Source organism: Palaemon carinicauda, chromosome 4, assembly GCF_036898095.1.
Source record: "Palaemon carinicauda isolate YSFRI2023 chromosome 4, ASM3689809v2, whole genome shotgun sequence".
Classification (NCBI taxonomy): Eukaryota; Metazoa; Arthropoda; class Malacostraca; order Decapoda; family Palaemonidae; genus Palaemon; species Palaemon carinicauda.
Window position 1 is genome coordinate 96,565,404 of NC_090728.1, and position 26,343 is coordinate 96,591,746.

The 26,343-nt window shown below is 45.3% G+C and overlaps 1 protein-coding gene across 1 annotated transcript in view; it reads left to right on the top strand.

The window, feature by feature from the left end:
• Positions 1 to 649: 649 nt before the first annotated feature.
• Wdr92 (WD repeat domain 92) overlaps positions 650 to 26,343 on the top strand; it is a 74,967-nt gene continuing 49,273 nt past the window's right edge. Inside the window, exon 1 of the mRNA XM_068372515.1 lies at positions 650 to 856. Within this exon, the coding sequence (XP_068228616.1) occupies positions 725 to 856 (132 nt within the window). The 5' untranslated portion in view covers positions 650 to 724. The remainder of the gene's footprint in view (positions 857 to 26,343) is intronic.

Genomic DNA, 26,343 nt, shown 5'->3' on the forward strand with positions numbered 1-26,343 from the left:
CATCACCAATTTCTATACTTTGAAATAACTGGTAATTCTTCAAAGCCACCTTTGTGCCAAAAAACTTACATGATTGTTAATCGGAAGAATTGCATTTTATTTAATCTTCTCGAAAGGGGAAAAGAGATAAAGCACGAACAGGGTAATATACTTGACAGGTTCACAATATTGTAATCAAGACCTATACCATAGATTAAGGGAGCCAGGCTCCCTTAATCTATGCCTATACCAAGAATGTAACCAGGAAGTAAAATGTATATCTGCTTTGAGATTTGAATTACGCCGAAACCGTTTCCATGGTAACAACAAAGCTTACGGTCTTGTTCCGGTAGGGGATTTTTAGTTATAAACTATTTCCATTAAATCAGAATTTAGAAATTAAAATAGTTAAACTATAATGTTACATTCGATAGAAAAATAATTTTATTAATGTGTTAAAACTTCAAAGTATGTATCCCCTTCTTATGTAGAATGTTTATAATTTTTTTTTTCGTCATATTTAAGATATCATCGTGATTAGGAGTGTAAGTTATGAAATGAAACATTTGAAACTTTTAAAGGTGTTTAGTTTTTTAAATTGTTTCACTTAATCTTGAATCCACTTTTGGATTCTGGAATACGTCAAACTTCTACGAAGTGTCATCTACGAAGTTGAACTTGAAAAGTAAACAAACACACTTCTGGCCCTCCTGGACGGTGTGGTAGGTTGTGAGTTGTTACAGCAATGGATAAACCTCAAATTCTTGTTTACTCCGAACAGTCATTAAACTACAATGCATTCGACGTGAAATGGATTCCACAATCGGCAAAATTAGCTGTTGTAGGCAGTCACCCTAAAGGCACAGGGGTATTACAGGTAAGAAATAGTGGGTCTTTCAAACGACGTCAAGTTCAGCCATGGGGCCACCTCACGCCAAGGAAGTTCCTAGAACTTTTCGTTACTACCTCCTATTACCGTAGTCATTTATCTTCTATATTTATGACAAGTAAATGAGTAACCTGCTGTCATAGACAAGGTCCACGTGCACCAGTCAGTTTCGTATGGGCTATTAGGCTAGTGTTAATATATGATTTACCAAATGAGAGCTATAGGGTAAGATAGGTGATCTCCAGTCTTTAGTGCCATAACCTCTGTACCATGGTCTTCCACTGTCTTGTGGTAGAGATCACCTGCTTGCAGGTACCTTCTGGCCCACTATTCTATCTCATTTCGGTTCTCTTCCTCTTTTATAGTTATACATACGAAACATCTAATTTAATGTTGTTACTGTTTTTTAAATACTCTTATTTTGATTGTACATTACTTCTCTTGTAGTTTATTTATTTTCTTGTTTTCTTTCCTTACTGGACTATTCCCTGTTGGAGCCCTTGGGCTTATAGGATCCTGCTTTTCCAACTAGGGTTGTAGCTTAGCTAGTAATAATAATAATAATAATAATATTAATAATAAGAGTATACTCATGTCGTCAGCAAGAAATTGACATATTTAAGGTACCAAAAGTTATGCTAGGCTAGTATCTTTCATAGTAAAACATATCTTATCTTTTAGCCTTAACTGTACCTTTGGTAATGACAGTTTGTGATACTTTAATTTCCTGGCAAATACACAAACCATATATTTTCCCTGTAGATTATTTTTCTATTAATTCTAACTATTGTTGCTGGCAAAGTAATAAATAGCACAACTATTGGGTATCACTGTGGGAAAACGGGATTTTGGGTGATAAAACGCAAACAAAGTGTATTAGCACATGGACTAGTAAACCAGTGTATTAACCCCTAGTTTAGTAGCAGATGTATATAAACCACACCAAAACCAGTTGGGAAATTATATTGGGTATGTGTATTTTATGGGGAACTGCTACCACTGTAGTTTTTAGATGGAAAACATAACCTCGGGGTCTGTGTCCTCTGATGAGTGAAGGCCTTTCCCCTCACATTTAACCCCCTACCCAAACATGGCCTACAATGGCATATCAGCATATAAACATTTCTAGATTTCCACTTGCCCTAAATTCCTCTGTAGATTGATTTTACTCCAGTCAGTCAACACACTAAAGCTGTATAGTGGATGGAGAAGATTGCAATACGGTGAGGAAATATGCAATTAGTGTATACATGCCAAATAATTAAGATGCAAACTTGAGTGTTATTGAAATAGAAAGAGACATCCTAATATCATGACAGCCATACGCTAACAGAGACGAGCATGCCATAGAAAATGGCTGAAGTACGACAACATCAGTGGATTAAAGTACAGAGTTTATGTAAGTTTTAATTGATTCAAAATGTTAGGCAATGATTATTATTATTACAGTTTTATTATTATTATTATTACTGGCTAAGCTATAGCCCCAGCTGGAAGAGCAAGATGCTGTAAGGGAAATAGACCAGTGAGGAAATGAAACAAGGAAATAATTAAACTGCAAGAGAATTAATGAACATCCAGATAAAATCTCTTAGAAACAGTAACAACAATAAATTAGAGCTTTCATATATAAACTATAAAAAATATAAAACAAAAAGAAGCGAAATAAGATAGAGCAGTGTACCCGCAAGCAAGAGAATTCTAATCCATGACAATGGAAGGCCATGGTACAGAGGCCATGGACCCAAGACTAGAGAATGATGATTTGATTTTTGAAGAGGAAAGTGGCCACTGAACAGTGCTGTAGTTAACCCCTTGAGCAAAGAGCAATTATTTGGTAGTCTCAGTGTTGTCAGATGTATGAGGACAGAGGAGAATATAGAAAGAAAAGGCCAGAGTATTCGTTGTGTGTGTAAGCAAAGACAAAATTAGCTGTAACCAGAGAGAGGGATCCAATGTAATACTGTCTGACCAGTCAAAGGACCCAACAGCTCTCTAGCGGTAGTATCTCAATGGGTGGCTGGTGCTCTGGTTAACCTACAACCAGTTAGGTTAGGAGAATTTCCAAAAGGACAAGACAATGGACTTCGAAATGCCAGTGTTGTAGAAAGTTTTGTCGATTGGTAAATTAAAGTATTATATAATTCTGGACTTGGCTTATATATTTCCATTTGTTTGTGTGTTTTATGTATTTTTATATTTTGGTGTATGTTTTATTTGAACCAGATCTTAATTCTTGATTTTGTAATAATATTTATCCCTATGTTAGTGTGTTTAAAGTAAATCTAACTTTTCCCTTAACAAACAGAAATTGAGAGCCTCATTGTGTGATATCATTACTATTATTATTATTATTAATACTTAATAAGCTACAACTCTAGTTGGAAAAGCAGAATGCTATAAGCCCAGGGGCTCCAACAGGGAAAATAGCCCAGTGAGGAAAGGAAATAAGAAAAAATAATTTAAGAAGAGTAACAGCATTAAGATAAATATCTCCTTTATAAATTATGAAAACTTTAACAAAACAAGAGGAAGAGAAATAAGATAGAATATAGTGCCTAAGTGTACCCTCAAGCAAGAGAACTCTAACCCAAGACCGTAAAAGACCATGGTACAGAGGCTATGGCACTACCCTAGACTAAAGAACAATGGTTTGATTTTGGGGTGTCCTTCTCCTAGAAGAGCTGCTTACCATAGCTAAAGAGTCTCTTCTACCCTTACCAAGAGGAATGTGGGTACTGAACAACTACAGTGCACTAACCCCTTGGGTGAAGAAGAATTGTTGGTAATTTCAGTGTTGTCAGGTGTATGAGGACAGAAGAGAATATGTAAATAATAGGCCAGACTATTCGGTGTGTGTTTGTAGGCAAAGGGAAAATGAACTGTAATCAGAGAAGGATCCAATGGAGTACTGTTAGGCCCATCAAAAGACCCCATAACTCTCTAGAGGTAGTATCTCAATGGGTGGCTGGTACCCTGGCCAACCTACTACCTAGATATTTGGTAATTGGGATATACAAAGTCAGTATAATGTGACTCATGGTATATGTATGTATATATTTTGGTAATCATTAATTTCTAATTGATATTTTTTCATATTAAAAAGATTTAATTAATTAGAAACGTTTTTAAATATGTAACTTCTCTGGTAGTTACATATATATAGCTTAATCCTGCCAATTCGTCGCGCGCACGGCAGAAATTAAAAATTCGCGGCGATCACCAACAGGTGAGCAGGTGGTCATACCTGTGCGCCCTCTAACTAGGTAACTGGAACCATTCCCGTAATCCTCAGAAATTCCCTGCCGTTGTTCGAGCAACACGTCGGAAATTCGCTATTTAGTGGGTTTGCTTTGTCTACAAATTTGGCTGACTCTGTGATTAGAAGGTGTGTTAAGGAGTGCAAGGCTTAGCTTCCAAAGACTACGCTTGATCCCCGCTCAATATGTAAGAGTTGCAGAGGGCATGAGTGTTCTATTAATGACAGATGCAATGAATGTGAGTCTTTATCTGATAGAGAGTGGAAGGAGTATGATCGCTATGTTAAGCGATTGGAGAAGGACAGACTTAGGAGAGCTAGATCGTCAAGTGTTCTTTCTAATAGGTCTGCTGATAGTCATGTCCCTTCTAATTTGCATGAAACTAATATTCCTGTTCCTAATCCTAAGGCTGTAGTACCAGACCTTGCTACGGTGTCGGAGGTAAGTGAGCCTTCTTTGAAGGATGTTATGGCTGCAATATCGGCCTTCGGTGTAAAAGTAATTTCCCTTACTTCGCAAAAGGAAGTGATGTGGGGGCTAGTGCGTGGTTTACAATGCAAGTTTGGGGATAGTGATAGTGCAGTGGAGGGTGCGTCCGTTTGTGTCTGTCATACTCTTAGCCCTGGACCTCTTCCATGCTCCCCAACCCCTGGGAGAAGGAAAGTCGACAGGCTAAGGGAGGTGAGAGACGTTAAACAGCGAACGGACGTCCCCTCGAGCGATCCTGTTGATGCATCCTAGGACGCTCCCCCTCGCTGCAGAAAAGGCGAGATGAGGAAGTGTTCGTCTTCGTCGGAAGACGCAAGACCGAGACGCGGTTGGCGTCAACCTCTTCTTTCGAGACCTCTCAAGAGACAACAGGTCCCTTGTTAAGTTCCAGCAATCATCGTGCAGCAATTGGAGCTCGCCGGAAATCTTCCTGTCGGAGGAGGACAACGTGTCTGCGCCTAAGCATTTATGTAGGGCACATAGTTCGTCGGAGGAAGAAGATATGCGCTTCTCCTCCTCCCCCCAGATTGGGAGATGTCGCAAGGGACTTCTCCTCTTGGCCAGAAGACCCCAGGAAGGGTTTCCGAAACTTTAGACGTTCCCTTGCAGCGATCAGAGCGCAGTTCAGGTAGCGACGGAAATCGCGACACTCCCTCGCACATGCAGAACGCGCCGCAAGCAACAGGGCTATCAGAGCTTCAACGGTCAATTACATTCCTGTTTGATGCTTATAAGTCACAAACATAGGAAGCTCGCAAGAAGGAACCTAAGGACATCAGCAGGCCTAGGAAAGGAATAAGATTGGAGTGAGGCGCGAACAGCCAGCAAGAAACTGCACCGCTCATCGACGCTCCCTCGCAGCGATCTGGACGCGTTACAGGAGGCGGCAAGGATCTTGACGCTCCCTCGCGGCATGCAGCAGGCTGGACGCATGCAATCAAGAGTTGTTCCTACTCTAAATACAAACCCTCATTCTTTACTATAGGAGATATTCTAGCGTGAGCTGGAAAATACGGCAGAAAACCTTAACAAGGTCGTTACGACCGGACCGGTAGTTATCCCCCTGTTGGGGGTTGGGGACTGCCGTCCAGCAGCTACTGAGTACCTCCAATCGAATTCTAGCCGTCGCAGTGGTAACACCGCTGCTCCCGCTTTTGTTTGACTGGCAGACTAGCCTTTCTTTAATTGTTTTTTTAAATATTTAACTTAGCCGGTGAATATATAATAGCTGAGCCTCCGGCGGCTCGAAAGAAAAACACACAAAAAACTCTCGAGCGATCGCTATGAAGGTTGCGGGTGTGCCCACTAGCGCCAACTATCGGCCAGATACCGCATATACATGTAAACAGACCCAATTTTTCTCTGTCGGCCTTAACGACAAGACGTATCAAATACTCGCTGTATAACCTGGAGTTTTCTCAACATATTTGGTGAAGTACTTCCTTTTGGTTTGAGCTTTCGCAGTGCAGGTGTTTTATCTTCAACTTAAATCTTGAACTCGTTTTTGGATAGATTTAATTTTTGATGACTTTGGATTGTTTTTTTGGACTTTCTTTGACTTTTAAATGGCCGACCCTTCCCTTAGTACGGAAGTGTGTTTTAGGCTTTTAGCAATTATCTTATCACGTTATAAATTGTTGTTGTTAATTATAGATTTTCCTCTATATATTTTATATCTCAACCACCTTTATTAGGCCTCTTCGATTAGCCTTCCATTTATAATAAACATCAAGATAAATTTTAATGATTTGTTTATATGCGACCTTTCCTATTCCTCCTCTAATCCGAGAGTAGGCGGTCCTAACTTGGAAACCGAAGTTAAACAACGTTGAGCCCTTTCAATCGTAAATAACTTTTACAGAGCAAATGATTTAAAACTTATTAAATGAATATTTTTTAGTAGATATTTTATGAAAGATTTTCTTTGAATAGTCTTCGTACTGTTTCAAAGATGAACTAACGTTTAGTTTATTTATGCTACGCAGTTTGCGCTCTATCGTTACGATAGAGAGAGAGAGAATCACGGTTTCACTTTGCAGAAAGAGTAAATTGATTCTGACGTTTTGTTCATTCTTCTTTCAAACTTAAATGTTTTAAATACTATTTTAAAGGAACTTGTTAATTGAAAAACCTTTCAGTTTTTTCCTTTGGTCAAATAACCTGTTTATTGATGAAAGGTAAGTGGGCTCTTCTCTTCGGTGCGAAATCAAGAGAGAGAGAGAGAGACGGAGAGAGAGAGGAAGAGAGAACGTTCCGATCTTTATTCTCGTCCCAAGCGAGTAACGTTGTTCTCGAGTCAGTTTTTTACTCTCGTCCCTAGTCTCTGTACGGGGAGAAAGGATAAAACGTTTTTAGTTTTTATTCTCGTCCCAAGGCACTGTACGGTGATAGATTGAAAACGTAGTTTTGAATGAACTAGTGTTTAGTCTCCTTCCCAGCCACTGATCTTTTTATCTTAATATATGTTTACTGTTTTTTGCTTGTATTAATGTGCTTACATTATACGACTGATTTCGCAATTATAACCTTTTGATGAGGGTAGAATTGCGTGCTTCAGGTAGAAATCAGTTTTATTCATACCTAATGTGAATTGTTGTAAAATTCGATTTCAGTGAAGTAAGTGCAAAACAGAAAATCGTAGTGATAAAGTGATAATTGCGCAAAGTGTTATCAGTGTTGCGACCGAGGGTTCGTCTGTTCGTGCCTGTCGTTCGCCTAGTCCGAGAGCTCTTGCAAGCTCCCAAGCCCAGGGGAGAAGTAATGTCGTACGACTTATGGGTTCGAGAGGACTTGATCAGCAAACAGACGTTCCCTCTATGGTTTCAGGCGTGTCTCATCAACACCGCCCCTACCATAAGACGAGCGAGACGTTTTTCTCCTCGTCATCCGAAGGCTTTTCGCATAAGAAACCGTGGAACAAGGTTTCGAGGCCCTTTAAGCGAAAGTCAGTCCTTTCAGGACAGGTCCAGCGTCCTGGTTATAACCATTAGGACAGCTCTGACCCTATGCAGTCATCGGAAGACTGCTCGCCGCCTAAACAAAAGCGTAACACAGGCTCCGAGAGTCTTTTTGTAGGCAAGGTTTTGCAGTCACAGACGTTACCCTCGTCTCTTACCGCAACCATTCCCGTTGATCCTAAATGGGTTGTACGGCAAGACATGCAGAATAAGCTTGCCTCTCTTATGGAGGACTATTCTGTTGAGCAGGTTCACGATGATCCTCGCCGCTTAGCTGATCGAGATCTTGGCCGTCAGCCGCCCAAACGAGCCTTTGCTCGTCCTGTTGACATTGACGTTACAAAGTCACGGCAATCGTGTTTTGTAGAGCCTCACTCGATGCAGTCCCGTGTTGACTCTCAGCCGCTTGTGGACGTTCAGCCGCTGCCGCTTGCTCTTGTTGACGTTCAGGACGTTCACCAACCAGCATAGTTGACTTGTTTTGACGTTGAGCGTCAAGCACCGCAGTCAAGAGTTGTTTTGATTGCTCAGTCTAAGCAGTCAAGGCAGTCTCGAGTTGACGTCGAACGTCCTCCCGCACCTGTTGTTGTTACTGGTCAGTCCTTTAAGCAGTTACATGACATAGCGTCCTTGACTGCTACTGTTACTCCGTTGCGTGTGGACTCTGCTTGTCAAGCATTGCCACCACGGCAGGTCTCTCCCTTGCTTGAGACTCGGCTATTGTCGGACAAGGTTCCTTCAGATGAGGAAGTTGCTGATCCCCCTCCTACTGATATTCCCTTGAGGACTCTGTCAGACGGAGAGGAGCCTAAAGCTGCTCAGCCCTCTATGGACTTTAAATAAATCATGCTGATTTTTAAGGATCTTTGTCCGGATCTTTTTGTAACTGCTGCTCCTCGTTCGCCTAAACGTCAGAGTTTACACTAGGCCTAGCTACTTCGAAGCCGTTGTTTTATAAGCTAGTGCTCTCTCGCTCTTCTAAGAGAGCTTTACGTTTGCTAGGCGACTGGTTAATCACCAGGAGGAGTTTGGGGGAGACAGCCTTTGCTTTCCCTACTTTTAAGCTGGCTTATAGAGCGAGAGTCTGATATGACACGGGAGAAGTTCTCGGCTTGGGAGTTCCTGCCTCTGCCCAGATAGACTTCTCAAACCTCATAGACTCTCCCTGGCGCCTGGCCATGAGACGCTCCAAGATTTTATGGTCGGCTTCAGAGCTAGACCATCTCCTGTTAGGAGTTTTTTCGAGCGTTTGAAGTTTTGCTGTACAATTATGTCATGCATAAACAAGGCTTTCAGGGATGGCTCCAATGATCTGACAGCCACGTTCTCTGCAGGAACAAGTCCCTCAGGGATGGCTCCAATAATCTGGCAGCCATGTTCACTGCAGGAGTACGTAAGAGGCAAGTGCGCTCAATGTGTTCATTGTCAAGACAAACTTCACGATGAAGTCTACCAGGCTGTCCTGACAGCATTAATGGAAGGCGACTGGATGGTCTCTCTCGACCTTCAGGAGGCATACTTCCACATTCCTATACACCCGGATTCCCAACCGTTTCTGAGGTTTGTTTACAGGAATGTGGGGTACCAGTTTCGAGCCCTGTGCTTTGGCCTCAGTCCTGCTCCTCTCGTGTTTACGAGGCTCATGAGGAATGTGGCAAAATCCCTCCATCTATCGGGGATCCGAGCCTCCCTGTACTTGGACGACTGGCTTCTCAGAGCATCGTCCAGTCTTCGCTGTCTGCAGGATCTACATTGGACGTTGAGTCTGGCCAGGGAGTTGGGACTTTTGGTCAACCTAAAAGTCCCAACTGATCCCATCCCAGATTATTCTATATTTGGGGATGGAGATTCGCAGTCCAGTTTTTTCGGGCTTTTCCGTCTGCCACCCGAATAGAACAAGCCCTGCTCGAAGTCCAACTAATGCTGAAAAGAGAACGTTTGTTCAGTCAGGAGTTGGAACAGTCTCGTAGGGACTCTCTCATCCTTGGAGCAGTTTGTCTCACTAGGGAGATTACACCTTCTGCCTCTCCGGTTCCATCTAGCCTCTCACTGGAACTAGGACAAGACGTTAGAGACGGTATCATTCCCAGTCTCCGAACCAGTAAAGGCATGCCTGAGATGGTGGGACAGCAATATCAGTCTGAGAGAGGGACTATCCCTAGCAGTCAAGAACCCAAACCACGTGTTGTTCTCAGACGCGTCGGATTTGGGTTGGGGTGCGACCCTGGACGGTCGGGAATGCTCGGGTCTGTGGACCTCAAGTCAGAAGAGCATGCACATCAACGGCAAGGAGCTATTAGCAGTCCACTTGGCCTTGATGATATTCGAAAGCTTCTTCGAAACTAAGTGGTAGAGGTCAACTCAGACAACACCACAGCTTTAGCGTACATCTCCAAGCAAGGAGGCACACACTCCTTCACGCTGCTCGAGTTCGCAAGGGACCTTCTCTTATGGTCAAGAAATTGAGGCATCTCCCTGTTGACGAGATTCATCCAGGGGGACTTGAACGTCTTGGCAGACTGTCTCAGTCGGAGGGGTCAGGTGATACCCACGGAATGGACCCTCCACAAGGACGTGGGCAAGAGTCTTTGGGCTACTTGGGGTCAACCCACCATAGACCTCTTTGCCTCCTCGTTGACCAAAAGGTTACCAATCTATTGCTCTCCAGTCCTAGATACAGAAGCAATCCACATAGACGTGTTTCTACTGGATTGGTCTCTTCTGGACTTATATGCATTCCCACCATTCAAGATAGTCAACAAGGTACTGCAGAAGTTCGCCTCTCACGAAGGGACAAGGTTGACGTTGGTTGCTACCCTCTGGCCCGCGAGAGAGTGGTTCACCGAGGTACTTCAATGGCTGGTAGACTTTCCAAGAAGTCTTCCTCTAAGGGTAGATCTGTTACGTCAGCCCCACGTAAAGAATGTCCATCAAAGCCTCCCCGCTCTTCGTCTGACTTCCTTCAGACTATCGAAAGACTCTCAAGAGCTCGAGGCTTTTCGAAGGAGGCAGCCAGTGCGATTGCAAGAGCGAGGAGAGCTTCTACCATTAGAGTATACCAGTGGAAGTGGGAAGTCTTTCGAGACTGGTGCAAGTCAGCATCTGTGTCCTCGTCCAGTACCTCTGTAGCCCAAATCGCAGATTTTCTTTTACATCTGAGAAAGGTTCGCTCCCTTTCAGCTCCCACGATTAAGGGCTACAGGAGCATGTTGGCTTCGGTCTTTCGACATAGAGGCTTAGATCTTTCCAACAATAAAGATCTCCAAGATCTCCTTAAGTCTTTCGAGACCTCTAAGGAATGTCGTTTGGCAACTCCTGGATGGAACTTAGACGTGGTCCTAAGGTTCCTCATGTCAGACAGGTTTGAGCCATTACATTCAGCCTCCCTGAAGGATCTCACCCTCAAGACACTTTTCCTAGTGTGCTTGGCTTCGGCTAAAAGGGTCAGTGAACTTCATGCCTTCAGTAAGAACATCGGCTTTTCTACAGAAAAAGCCACTTGTTCACTTCAACTTGGTTTCCTGGCCAAAAATGAACTGCCTTCTCGTCCTTGGCCTAAGTCTTTTGATATTCCTTGCTTATCAGAGATCGTAGGCAACGAACTGGAAAGAGTATTATGTCCTGTTAGAGCTCTTAAGTTCTATTTAGCTCGTACTAAGTCATTACGAGGTAAATCTGAGGCATTATGGTGCTCAGTTAAGAAACCATCATTGCCTATGTCAAAGAATGCTTTGTCACATTTTATCAGATTTTTAATACGAGAAGCTCATTCTCACTTGAATGAGAAAGACCGATGTTTGCTTAAGGTTAAGACGCACGAAGTTAGAGCTATAGCAACCTCCGTGGCCTTCAAGCAAAATAAATCTCTGCAAAGTATTATGGACGCGACTTTTTGGAGAAGCAAGTCAGTGTTCGCGTCATTTTACTTAAAAGATGTCCAGACTCTTTACGAGGACTGCTACACACTGGGTCCATTCGTTGCAGCGAGTGCAGTAGTGGGTGAGGGTTCTACCACTACATTACCCTAATTCCAATATCCTTTTTAATCTGTCTCTTGAAATGTTTTTAATATTGTTTTTTGGGTTGTACGGAAAGCTAAGAAGCCTTTCGCATCCTGATTGATTTGGCGGGTGGTCAAAGTCATTTCTTGAGAGCGCCCAGATTAGGGGTTTGATGAGGTCCTGTTGTATGGGTTGCAGCCCTTAATACTTCAGCTCCTGGGAGTCTTTCAGCATCCTAAGAGGATCGCTGGGCTTCGTGAGGAAGACAGACTAATAAGGCAGAGTAATCGTCTAAGTCGACTTCCTTACCAGGTACCTTTATATATTTGGGTTTTGTTATGATATAACTGTCAAAAACTCTAAGCATATACGCTGTAAACTTAATTAACTCTGGTCTCTACCCACCACCATGGGTGTGAATCAGCTATTATATATTCACCGGCTAAGTTAAATATTTAAAAATGATATTTTAATTATAAAATAAATTTTTGAATATACTTACCCGGTGAATATATAAATTAAAGGCCCCCCCCTTCCTCCCCGATAGAGACCCAGCGGGATGAGAAAAATTGGGTCTGTTTACATGTATATGCGGTATCTGGCCGATAGTTGGCGCTAGTGGGCACACCCGCAACCTTCATAGTGATCGCTCGCGAGTTTTTTGTGTGTTTTTCTGTCGAGCCGCCGGAGGCTCAGCTATTATATATTCACCGGGTAAGTATATTCAAAAATTTATTTTATAATTAAAATATAATTTTTTCATTAACTTTTTCTTTTACTCTTTAAATAGATGTGATGTCCTCTAATATGAGAAAGTGTCCCGGGGTTCCCTTGAAAACTTGAGGCACATTTATGTCACCACCGGAGGTGGATCCTCATTCTCTATGCCCTTCATGCAGAGGTCATAGGTGTGCTGAAGGCTCCCCCTACCAAGTATGTAAGGAATGGTCGCCTACGCAGCGGGATAAGTTCATGAAAAGGAAGAAGAAGAAATCCAAGAAGGATTCGTTACCTCCAGGTTCACCGTCGAAAGGTAAGGAGTCTCGGGCCTCTTCTTCGACCTCTCGATCTCTTCCTTCAGACTCTTCCTTGCCTCCTTCCTCCGGGGGAAGTCAAGGAAGAGCGGCTCCATTTACTTAATACCCATTCCCCCGAGGCAGGCGAATCAAGTTCCCCCCCAGTGGGATAGTTTCTTCAGTCATCGGAAATAATTCTATTACCGCTTCTATTCCAGATAACGTGCGAGCGGTATGGCCTGCCCTTGGACTTCCTGGTTCTCCTTCGGTGGAAGTGTGGAACCAGTTCCTCGCAGGCACAGTTTTACCTCAGGTCCCTTCTGTTTTGGAACCCTCGGGAGTTCCTGACCTCGCCGATATCCCGTCAGCTCAATCGGCACCCGCTAAAGTGTCAGCGGAGGTAATAACGTCAGCCCCTGCGGAGCCTACTTCGCCCCTCGCTTGCATTACTACGAAACAACGTCGCAAGCGGGATCATCGCGATACCTCCTCCTTCTCCTCCTCCTCCTCCTCCTCGTCGTCTTCATCCTCTGTAGAGGATAGGAGAGAGAGAGAGAAGAGAAAAAGGAGAGCTCGCTCTCCTTTGCCAAGACGTTCTCGTTGGAGAGAGAGGCGACATAGGAAGAGACGTCATCGTTCTCGTTCTTCCTCGCCTTCTATCTCTTCACGAAATGTCTTGCCGAGAAGCGATAAGCGCTCTCGTCACAAACATAAGAGGAATACTTCCTCGCGCCATTGCTCTGATTCGCGATCGTCTTCCTCTCGCGGGGAATCATCTAGGCGCTATAAGAAGAAGAGCTCTACAAGACGTTTGCGCTCTTCTTCACGAGAGAGTTCTCTCAAGCGCAATAAGCGCTCCCGTTGGGGCGAGGTTAAATCTGATCGTGCCCAGAGCGCAACCAAGGAAAGAGAACACTCTGCGCGCAATTCCTCTCCTTCACATTTCTTCGCGAGGAGCTCAGTTTGCGCTGGGGAAGCGAGAGAGAACACTTCTTCTCGCCGTCACTTAGTTTCATCAGAGAGAGAGCGCTCCCATACGTCAAACTTCCGAGCGAGCAAATCTCCGGACATATCCGCACGAGGTCATTCATCGCGCCCTCGCGTTTTAGACAGAACAACACCCATTTCCGTACTTTCTAATGAATTACGAAATATGGGCTTTGCGAGAACTTCGGAAGAAGACGCAGAGGTTCAGCCCTTCTCCTCTTCGCCTGAGAACAGAGGAGAAAGGCCAGACCGCCGATCAACGCATTCTCTTATTGAGACAGTACCGTTAATTCGGTCGCCTTCGCCTAAACCTTCAACTTCCAGGCAGGATCTTGCGCGCACGGTGCCATCAACCAGCGCTCAGCCTTCCTCTGGATTGTCGGCAATGGAGTATGTTACCTCGCTGTTACCTTCAGACATTCGGGCTTCAACCGCCCTCCCTCACGAGGAATTAGTGCGACCTGAGGATTCCTTGGAGGAACAACCATCAAAAGATTTAGAGTCCGCCTATCTGAGGGCTCTAAGAACGATGTGTAATATCTCAGGTCTCGGAGATTTACACCTGTCGCCTCATCATACCGACGCTCCAGCTTTAGACAGACTATGTCGTCCTCCACTAAACCCTAAGACCAGAATCGAACTTCCCTGGTCTATTCACACTGCAGGCCGTCTGAGGAAGGTCTCACAGGCGGTCTCGGGGGAAACGAGTTCCTTGAAGTCTCAAGGATCCCATAAACTGCTGCGGTTTCCTTTTTCGAGGCAAAGGCGCTTTTACAAGGTCAGAGACACCAACCCTTCGCCTTTGACACTAGATCCCATCACAGCAAGGCTTACACCTGGCTGCTCTGCGGAGACTCTCTTCCCTTCCAGTCTCCTTTACCGCAGCAGAAGCCTCGACAATGGAAGCAGCGTCAATGTCTCTTCTAGAGGCACTTTCCTGGTTTGATACATGGTCTGGCATAGTGGGCTACCTTGCTAGTCACGAGGACCTTTCAAACCAAAATTCCATGCAGTCCCTGCAGGAAGTCCTGGCTGCTGGGGCCAAGACAAGGGACTTTCTAACTGCTACGGCTGCAACGATGTGGGGCAACTGGATTCTCAAAAGGAGGGAATCGGTAGTCTCAAAACTGCATAGGAGCATCGGTAAATCTGAGAAATCTGATTTGAGGAACTCTGATCTTTTACAACCTCTCTTCTTCTCTAGACAAGCAGTCTCCTCTACCTTAGAGACTTGGAAGAAGGAGACGCAGGACACTGCAATGCAAAAGGCTGCTGCTTTTCGTCTAATGCAACAACAACCAAGACAACAATCGCAACTCCACTACCAGCCAAGAGCCTCAGCCGCCCCTCGTTTACACCGAAACCTATGGGCAGATGAAATTCGGCTCCTATGGCTAAAGGCAGAGGGAGGAACCCTAGACAGAAATAGGGTCTCGACTCCCCCCTCACAATGCGTAGGGGGGTGCCTGCAGGGGAGTTGGAGGAGGTGGAAAGCTATGGGGGCCATGCAATGGACCATAAGGGTGCTTCGTTGGGGATACCGCATTCCCTTCATAGACTCTCCTCCTCCTCTAATTCCTCCCCCGATCTCATCCTCCCAGGTCCCTCGGGATCTCGGGAAACAGCAATCCCTAGCTCGGGAGATACAGAGCATGCTTCTAAAAGACGCCATTCAAGAGGTTTCCGACTCTTCCCCGGGGTTTTTTAGTCGCCTCTTTCTGGTAGAGAAAGCCTCGGGAGGTTGGAGACCAGTGATAGATCTTTTGACTCTGAACCAGTTCGTGAAGCAGACTCCATTCAAAATGGAGACAGCGGCCTCCGTGACTCAAGCAGTACGTCCAGGAGACTTCATGGCATCTGTAGACTTGAGAGATGCTTATTTCCAAGTGCCAATCCATCGCACATCTCGGAAATTCTTACGCTTCCTGGCTCAGGGTCGAATCTTCGAGTTCAAAGTCCTGTGCTTCGGCCTCTCGACCGCCCCACAGGTCTTTATGAAGATCTTCGAACTCGTATCTTCGTGAGCGCACAAACATGGAATTCGTCTGCTAAGATATATGGACGATTGGCTACTCCTGGCCTCGTCCAAGGAGCTAGCTCTGGATCATCTGAGAAGACTTCTGAATCTTTGCAAGGATCTGGGGATCCTTGTAAATGCAGAGAAGTCTTGCTTAACTCCGACCCAAGTCTTTAACTATCTGGGTATGTCCATCAACACCCAGGCAGGGAGAGTGTTTCCGTCGGAAGATAGGCTTCGGAGACTGGATCAGTCCATCGGCCATCTCTTGTCTCCACTACCACCTTCAGCCAAGTCGTGGCAGTGTCTTCTGAGCCATCTTGCCTCTCTGGAAAAACTGGTTCCAGGCGGGAGATCGAGAATGAGAAGTCTCCAATGGCATCTGAAGACCCATTGGTCTCAAAAGTCAGATCCCCCATTCTTGGCAGTGGAGGTTCCAAGTCTGGTGCTACAAGATCTTCATTGGTGGTCGACCAGAGAGAACACCCAAAAGGGCATTCCCCTCCAAAACCCGAGTCCGAAGTTAAAACTCTTTTCGGACGTGTCGCTACGGGGATGGGGTTCCCACCTAGGCCCCAAATTAGCATCAGGAGTTTGGTCTCCGATAGAGAGTTCTCTCCATATAAACCACCTAGAATTATTAGCTGCCTGGAAAGGCCTAAAATTCTTTGTAGAAGATCTACGCGGACGAGAGGTGGTTCTGATGAGCGACAACTCCACAGCCGTCTCGTACATCAACAAGCAAGGGGGTACTCTGGCAAGAGACCTCTGTCTGTTAGCAGTCCAGATCTGCCAGTGGGCAGAAAGCCGCAACATTTCTCTTTCAGCCAGGTTTATTCCGGGCTGGAGAAACATCATGGCGGATCAGCTGAGCAGGCATCACTAAGTGCTGAGTGGAGAATGGTCTTTGGATCCTCGAGTAGCGAAGACAGTAATAGCTTTGTGGGGTTTACCCACAATGGATCTGTTCACCACCTCTCTGAATTCGAAACTTCCCCGCTACGGGTCGCCAGTTCCAGACCATCAGGCTGCGATCCAGGACCCCCTCCAACACTCCTGGGACAACCTGGACGCTTATGCCTTCCCTCCCTTTTGCCTGCTCAGAAAGGTGATCAACAAACTCAGGATCTTACGGGACTGCAAGCTAACACTAATAGCTCCGGCTTGGCCAAGCAGGAAATGGTACGCAGATCTCCTTTCCCTGCTGGTTCAAGTGCCGAGGTTCCTCCCTCCAGAACCCCGTCTGGTGACGCAACCACACAGTGGTATCCCCCATGGGAGAATCCACTTCCTGAAACTTCACGCCTGGAGGCTGTCCAGTCTCTCCTCAGAAGCAGAGACTTTTCAGGAAATGTGGCTGAACTCATGTCCAGGCACCTGTGCCAATCTTCCACAAACCTCTACCAAGCAAAATGGAGAGTGTTTGCAGCTTGGTGTAGAGGGCGAGGCGTGTCTCCACTCGATCCCTCTCTTCCTTTAATGGCAGACTTCCTAGTTTACCTCAGGGAGGAGAAACTCCTTTCAGTCTCGGCAATTAAGGGCTACCATTCAGCCTTAAGCCTCATCTGCAGACTGAGAGGAGTTGACCTTTCCACCTCAGAAGATATCACCTTGTTAATTCGAGATTTTGAGAGATCTTGCCCCCCAGTGGAGATTAGACCACCACCTTGGGACGTGTCCCTGGTCTTACGCTCCTTAAAGGGACCTCCATATGAGCTCTTAAATAGGGCCTCTGATTTCTTTCTTACCCTTAAGACCGTCTTCCTTGTAGCTCTGGCCTCGGCAAAAAGGGTTAGTGAACTTCACGGTCTATCCTACGAAGTCACCCATACTAGAGGATGGGGGGAAGTCTCTCTCAACTTCGTGCCAAGCTTTGTGGCCAAAACCCAGAATCCTTCATCTGCCAATGAGAGGTTTAGAGAATTTCAATTTTCCAGCCTCAATAGGGCAACTCAGGATACTGACCAATTGCTACTGTGCCCAGTCAGGGCGCTAAGGAAATACCTGAAGCGCACCAGACCTTGCAGACCATGCCTCCGTCATCTCTTCCTCAGTACCAACAAGGTTAAGAAGAGAATCTCTCGCAACACCAACTCTTTCTGGCTCAAGAAAGTTATTGCAAGAGCCATTTCCGGAGATCCTGAGGCAGCTCAACCCAAAGCCCATCAAGTTAGGGGAGTGGCTGCCTCTCTGGCATTTAAGAAGAATTTTCAGTCTCCCAAGTCTTAAGAGCTGGAGTCTGGAAGCGCCAATCTACATTCACCTCTCACTATTTATCAGATGTGACACATAGGTCTCTAAACACCTTTTCTATAGGACCTATTGTGGCACGTCAGCATGTGCTGTAACTACCTTTACGCCCTTTCAGGGGACAGTAGCCATTATTCGAGGATTCTGAGTTACACTAGGTTTTAGAAGAACATCCATCTATCTTCTGCTCTTTCTTCTTCCTCCCATCTGGGTATCCTAGTCTGTGACCAGTTTCGGCTGGACTCATCAATGGAAATAAGGTATGAAACTCATCTGACTCCTATCACAGGGTATAAGTTATACTCGTAGTCACGAGGGTTCCCCCTTTTCAAGGTCAGGGGAACCCTTTGTATGAAAGGGTCCTGGTTTTGTTCCCGACCCTCTTCATGCTGAAACTTTTGTTTCTACGTATTTACAAACCTTCAGTCATCAATCAGTCATGCTGGATTTGGGGATCTACAAAGAAAGTTAATGGGAGATTGTTCATTAATAGTCTAGTCTGAGGACTATCTTCTCTAGGAATAGAGAACCCTTCGTCCACCCTGACCTCAAGACTAAGTCTCCTATAGTAAAGAATGAGTGTTTGTATTTAGTGTAGGAACAAATGACAAACTTATAACAGAGTTTGTATTTTTCCTAACATACAAACCCGAATTCTTTACTCAAATCTTCCCTCCGTCACCGCCTCCTAATATAGTCCTAGCTAGAATCCGATTGAAGGTACTCAGTAGCTGCCGGCCGGTAGTCCCCCACCCCCAACAGGGGAATAACTACCGGCCCGGTCGTTAACGACCTTGTTAAGGTTTTCTGCCGTATTTTCCAGCTCGCGCTGGAATATCTCCTATAGTAAAGAATTCGGGTTTGTATGTTAGGAAAAATACAAACTCTGTTATAAGTTTGTCATTTTCCCTGCAGCATGCTGGACGCATGCAAGCAGGACGTTCCCCCGCAGCATGCTGGACGCATAGTTGACGCTTCCTCGCAGCATGCTGGATGCACGCAAGCATGACTCCCTCGCAACATGCTGAACGCTTGCAGGACGCACGCAAGCATGACGCTTCCTTGCAGCATTCTGGACTCATGCATGACGTTCCATCGTAGCATGCAGGAAGCATGCAGGACGAGAATAGACAAGACGAGGCGTGTTTCTCCCACTCATTCTACTTCGGAGATCGCTCTCCCTTTAGAGTAGATCTCAGTGGGGGAAACGCAGGAAATGCTTCATGCAGCAGATCTTAAGAGATTACTGGCAGTGCTAGCGGACTTATATCTGGAGGACTTTACTCAGGCTGTACCTCAAAGCCCGCCCTCGCAGTTTTTGAAGGGTAGGCCCCAGAAACCTTCCTCTTTTAAGAAAACGGTGCTAGCCAGATCGGTCAAGAGAGGTTTCTCGACTCTGAACGAGTGGATTCTCAAGAGAAAGGATCAAGGAAAGACTATCTTTTCTTTTCCCCTTACAAAACTGGCCTCCAGATCCAGTGTGTGGTATGAGACTGGGAAGGTTCTCGGTTTGGGAGTTCCTGCCTCCTCCCAGGGGGACTTCTCCAGACTCGTTGACGCCTCACGTAGATCAGCCATGACCAAGGCTAAGGTGATGTGGTCCACGTCGGAGATGGATCACTTGCTGAAGGGCATCTTCAGAACTATCGAGGTCTTCATCCTGATGGACTGGACTCTCGGAGCCCTCGCGGAGGTCACAGATGAAAAGACCGAGGCACAGATGCACCTTATTGCCTGTCTCGATAAAGCCGTGAGGGATGGGACTCTCGAAATCTCCTCCCCTTTTCACGGCAGGAGTTATTAAGAAGAGATCTATGCTGTGTTCTTTCCTGTCGTCTGGATTGACTTTCGCTCAGAAATCAGAGCTATTGTATGCTCCTTTAAGTGATCATCTTTTCCCTTCTGATGTAGTGAAGGACTTGTCGGCAGCTCTTGCGCAACAAGCAACGCAAGACCTTATTACCAGGACTGCCAAGAAAGTCCTCCTGGCTAGCTTTTTAGCCAGAAAGCAGAAGGAAGCTCCTCCCACACGCCATCCCTTTCGTGGGAGGGCCCTTTCTAGAGGAAATCAGAGAATTGCTGCTGGAGGACAACCTCATAAATTTACAAAGCAGCGACCAAAAACAAGAAAATGAGCCTTACAACCTCCAGACACAAGTGGGAGCCAGGTTATCCCACTATTGGCAAGAGTGGAGCCAAAGGGGAGCGGACGACTGGACAGTCGATGTCTTGAAGGATGGTTACAAGATCCCTTTCTAAGAAGGCCTCCTCTTTCGTCAGAGCCCTTAGAGTTAACAGCAACATACTTGGGGAGCAAGGCAGCAGCTCTTCAAGAGCAGGTCAACCAGATGCTGTCAAAAGCAGCAATAGAAGTAGTAGAGGACCCCTCTTCGGAGGGATTTTACAATAGACTTTTTCTAGTTCCAAAGAACTCGGGGGGTTGGAGACCTGTTCTGGATGTAAGTCCTCTGAACAAGTTTGTAAGCAAAGTCAAGTTTGCTATGGAGACATCTGCGTCAGTCCTAGCAGGCACCAGACAAGGAGACTGGATGGTGTCGATAGACCTGCAGGACGCGTATTTTCACGTCCCAATTCACCCGAACTACAGAAAATTTTTGAGATTCGTTTACCACGCAACTACTTATCAGTTCAAAGCACTTTGTTTTGGACTGAATACGGCTCCCTATGTTTTCACTCGAGTGGTTTCCAACGTGGCTCGCTGGCTACATCTAAAAGGGGTACGGATATCAATGTACCTGGACGACTGGCTAATCAGAACCAGTTCGCAAGAAAAGTGTCTGGAGGATCTTCAAGTTACAATGTCCATGACGCAACAGCTAGGTCACGTTGTAAATCTGGCCAAATCACAACTGACACCTTCACAAAACATCATCTACCTGGGGATGAGGATTCAATCAGTGGTTTTTTGGACTTTTCCAGCCCCGAAATGCATTCTAGAATGCCTAAGAAAGGTGAAGCACTTCCTATACTTGGGGAGGTTTTCGCTAAATTGGCATCCAGCGATATCGGCCTCCAACTTCCCGACTGAGAAGGTAAGCTGAATATCCTTCCAGTCTTTATGATCTGTCGGCAGGGCTAGGGAAAGGGGCCTACACTCCTCCAGTGTAGGGCAAGGTTTTCCAGCTTCCACTGCCTTGATCACGTCCTTGAACCCTTTTTCCGCAAAGGGGAAGGCCATTGTTGCTGGAGCAAGAAAGGAAGGGTGTTTTTTACTCAGGGATGGCACCTTAAAGTTGGTGAAGCCCCTGTTCTTCAGACTGCTGGCCAGTAAAGCTTGAGCCTTTGTATGGTCAAGCACTGACCTCCTTGGGTGCTGTCTCCTCCTTGGAGACGGGTTCTGTCCTTAGACGAACAAAGCAGTCAGGATAGGACTCAAAGCTGGGCCAGAATTCAATGTCCTCGATAAGGACAGCTCTCAGCTTTTCTGAGATGAAGATCTTGCCGTTCGTTATTGGCATATACTCGGCAGGCCTCCATGGGTTCATCTCGGAGCACGAGGGAAGATCCTTTACATTAAGCCTCCTATGAGACCCACAGGCCGCTGCAAGCTGGTGAATCTCCTTCCTTAGCGCAGCTTCCCTTTCTTCGCTCTTCTTCAGAAAGATCTCCATCATGGCTTTGATGGCAGACAGGGTGTCATCCGACTTATCAGGTGGAGGAGTGGAGGACGTAGAGGGCACTGGTTCTGGGGCAGGAACCGACGTAACAGACACAGTTTCGACTTCATCCTTGTCCGTCTCTGGAGCCAACGTAGACTCCTCTTCTTGACCTTCAGCTAGAAGGTCCTTTTCGGTGTCCTCTGACACCTCTTGACATCCTTTCATCATCTAGATGGATGTCCTTCATCGCATCCGAGACATCCGTGTCCACGGCTATCTGGATGCAAGGGATCTCAGGGTGAGGCTGAGGAATGACAGCATCCACAGATGCTTTGGGGAAAAGATAGGCCCTCATATGCCCATTGGGGAGGTAAGGCCCCGTGGCATTTTTCTGGAAGCCATGAACCCATCTGCGCAGCTTGTTCCGAGCTGCATCCCTTGACTCCGTTGTCTTGGGGTTCTCAAAAGCCTCATAAATCAAGTCTTTGCACACTGTACATACCTGGTGGTCCCAATATTTGAGAGGTCCCTTGGTGATGGAACAATGGCAGTGTGTCCTACACTCCAGGTAGCCGTAGAAGTCCCTGCTACGTACGTTGCAGAAGAGGCCGCCGCATTTCACATGGTCCTCCTGTAAAGAGAGAAAAATAAAATGAGTATACTGTACTGTAGTTCATCTCACTAGATAAACTAATAAATATTATTAGTAATATTTTCCATTTTATTTTATTGCATATAGCTTAGGATAGATAAGCCAGAAATGAATTAGGAAAGACACATACATGTGTTTCCCTCCCAGCCAATTGCGGTGACCTCCCTCAATATTAATCCTAGGGTTATCCTCCTCAGGAGGCCCAGTGGAAGAATCTAGCCTATAAGGATAGAAGAGTGTAGCTAACACTAACTTCCAAAAGGATTAATAATGAGGGTCATTAATAATTGATCATCTATCATTATATGGAAAGGGAAATCCTTTCCCTATCTATAAGATCTCAACAATAGACTGTGCCTGGACACACAGAGTCTGCTGGAAATTTTAATTACTGTATACTTTTATACCATTGTTTTCTGTCTGCAGTATGTTACATACTACAGATATACTGGCTACTATATATACATATACTGTAGTTGTCGCTGGCACATAGCCGGGAAGGCTAGTACCTAAGGCACAGTTCAACTGACACAATACTGAAAAATTAGTAGCCCAGGCAGCATTCTATGTGACAGGGTAGTTGCCATTAGCCCGAACTCTGCCAGCTCTTGCCGGCTAAATCAGTTATGTCAGTGAATCATTGGCTGTCGGTCCACAAGTCTAGCCAGCGTCTTGCCGGCTAGGTTAGTGGCCGGCAGCCGCCAGTTAGGTTAGTACCTGGCGGCACTAGCCGAGAGAGAAAGCAAGGAGTGAAGGGTGATGTAAGAGCACTGTCTCACTTCCTTCCTCCGGAATGAATGTTCTAATGGAAGGGGAGAATATAAGATAATCAAGCTTCCACCCATCCACCTCCGTTGCCGTTCCTTGCCGGTCGTGGGATGTGAATGGCAGCCAAAGGGAGGACTGAAGAACACTCCAAAGTCAATGGATCTTCTGCCGGCAGCTGGTCCTGCCAACACAGCTATCCCGGAGCACTGTGTCCGATAGGGAAGCTGAACGACTTGGCCATACAAGCAGAAGCCCAAGCCGGCTCTACAACCTGCCGGCAAGTGGTGAGATCGCAGGACGACGGCCAAAGGGATGTGATGGCTAGGCCATCACTAAAGGACAGAATGGGGAGGGAAAAGGGTCCTGTATAAGGTGTGAGAGGAGCCGGCAGTATGCCGGTCCTACCACACCTTGAGGAAACTCTGTTTCAATATCGGCGCCATCCTAGGCGGACGGAGAATTCATTCCCTAGCCTAGGGTCTGCCAATACAGTAAGGGGGCCGGCATCATCTAGCCGCCACCCTTAATCATAGGGAAACAGAGTTCCAGTGCCGGCACCATCCTAGTCAGCAGAAAATCTCTATTCTGCAGCTTAGGGTCTGCAAGCACAGGACTAGTCGACTAAACCGCAGGGAGAAGGGGGATCACATGACCCCTTCAAGTGCAGTCTATAGAGGCTAAGCCTCCTATGCCAAGAACCAAAGCCCGACAGGGGAATACATTCACCCTGTCGACCAGCTGCCGGCACACGACATATACTCTGAGGTTCTGACCTAAACCCAAAGCTTACCATCTGTAGCTAGGGGAAGGGGCAGAAAAAACCCTAGCCTAGTCTTGCCTGAATGACAACTCAAGGCAAGACCAACTAGGATTGTAGCCTTAGGCTACACTCAGAGGGAAGGAGGGAGCACCCTATACATGAGGGTAACCGAGGAGATTGTATGAAAGTATACTAAAGCCCCTAGGCTACTAGCATAGTGATAGTGAGATCGACTACCTAACTCATCGAAGCGCTCTCGTATACTATCTTGGAAGAGGAAAATTTTATATGCAATCATATATCTTACATGTATAAATTGCCTAATATCTTCATTTAAATTTTATTAACACCAGGAACACTTATTTTATCATGCAAGAGAGTAAACTAAAACGCCTAGGCTAGGAAGCCTAGCGTAAACGAGATCGGCTACCTAATTCGCCAAAGTAAATGAATACTATCGGCATAGTATAAATAATTCCTAGCAATGAAGACTAAATAGCTAAATGATTATTTAAGCTATTATACCGGGAAAGTCGTTCTGGGTAACTAAATAACTCGTGCGTTACGAACGACAGCACCGAAGACGCCTCCGGTCCAGGCAATAGCTCTGCCAAAAAATGTGTTTAATTCGATTCAATTTTTTACTTTACGGCGAGAGCTATATTTGTACAGCATAAGAATTAAATACTCAACTTTCCAGAGGCAGAAGAGGCTGGAGATTGCATAATAAATCCAAAATCACGAGAGAGCACTGGGGAAACCACCGAGCGATATCGCTACAGAAAAAGGAATGAATATGGCGGCGATTATGGCACCATCTGTGTACTCAAACAATAACGGAGGAAGGGAACCTTATTAACGGCTCCTCTTTATTTTGCCACTTTTCCCCCTCGAAGCGTAAACGCTATGCGGGGTGCAGATTGCTATGTGGCGTGTCAAGAATACGTCCCCTGATATTATGCAATATCCTAAAAGGAAACTTTAAGGATATTCGCGCCAGGAGTTAGAATTCTGGAGACCTTGAGTTAAATTCTCTGGGAATATCACTGTAGTCAAATACACCCTAGGAAGCTACTTAAAGGAACCTTCCATCAGGACGACATGGCCTGAGCCCAAAAAAGGCAGTATAGACTTCTTAGAAGAATACAAGTCTAAATCAACTAGAAGACAATATGAATCGTCTTGGAAAAAGTGGGTTGCTTTTGTTAAAGCAAAAGGACCTAAAGAAATTTCAATAGACTTTTGTCTGTCCTTTTTTATCCACCTTCATAATCAAGGTCAGTCAGCCAACACGATATCTATGTGCAAGTCAGCCCTAACTAGACCTCTTCTATACACCTTTCAAGTGGATCTGACCAACGAAATCTTTAACAAGATCCCGAAGGCATGTGCCAGACTTAGGCCTGCAGCTCATCCGAAACCCATTTCATGGTCTTTGGACAAGGTCCTACATTATGCTTCATCTCTGAACAATGAAGATTGTTCTCTCTAGGATCTAACCCAGAAGGTTATTTTCCTGTGCGCTATAGCCTCAGGGGCTAAAGTTAGTAAAATAGTAGCCCTATCAAGAAATGAGGGCCACATTCAGTTCACAGAAGTGGGAGAACTGAATCTCTTTCCTGATCCAGCTTTTTTTGCCAAGAACGAGCTACCCACTAAAAGATGGGGTCCCTGGAAAATCTGCCCTCTGAAGGAAGATGTCTCTCTATGTCCAGTAGAGTGTCTAAAGGTCTATCTTCGTAGAACTTCAGACTTCGGGGGAGGACAGCTCTTCAAAGGAGAAACTTCAGGATCAAACTTATCCCTAAAACAACTGAGGGGGAAGCTTACCTACTTCATTCGCAGAGCGGATCCTGACAGTACACCCGCAGGTCATGATCTGAGAAAAATTGCTTCATCACTGAACGTTTTTCAGTATATGGACTTTGAGCGTCTTCTCTCATATACTGGATGGAAATCATCCAGAGTGTTCTACAAACACTACGCAAAGCAAGTCCACGAACTGAAGCATTATGTGGTGGTGGCAGGTAGTGTATTAAGGCCTGTCGTCTAGTGCTGCGATGAACAGTTAATTGATTGGGACTTTCAATTAGGGTGAAAAGGTGTTGACACTTCCAGTGCGATACCTTTTAAGTGAGTATCACCAGGGTGACACTAAGACTGTTCAAAATCTCAGGTGTGGAATTATTCAGATAACTCTTGTGCCGTGTGTACATAGTACACAGTGTTGATAGTATACAACATTAACAGAAATTATATTGGGAAAATTTATCAAAATTTTCAGTTTTAGAGTGGCACACATCATTTCTTCCCTTTCAGGGAGAAAAATATTTTCTGTATACGTTGCACGTATAATTCCCTTAACACGTTACATTCGTTACACTCGTTATTCCATTTGGTCATTTATTTAAAGTAAATGTCTACTGTATTAGTGTAATTGCGTCCTATTTTGCCCTGCAATTAGCACATTAAATGTGCCAGAGTTCTCTTACTTATTTATTTAAGTAAACCTTATATTATTGTATGCTTACAAACAATGGATATAGTTGACTCTTAATTGTTCTGACAATATGTACAAACTGTGAGACCTTTTGTATATCTAGTGGATACTTATGTTTGTTCGTACTATATATGCTAACCTTGAGGCCCTTTTCTAGTCTAGTATGACTCTTCCCTGCAGGGGGCAGGAAGCACTAAC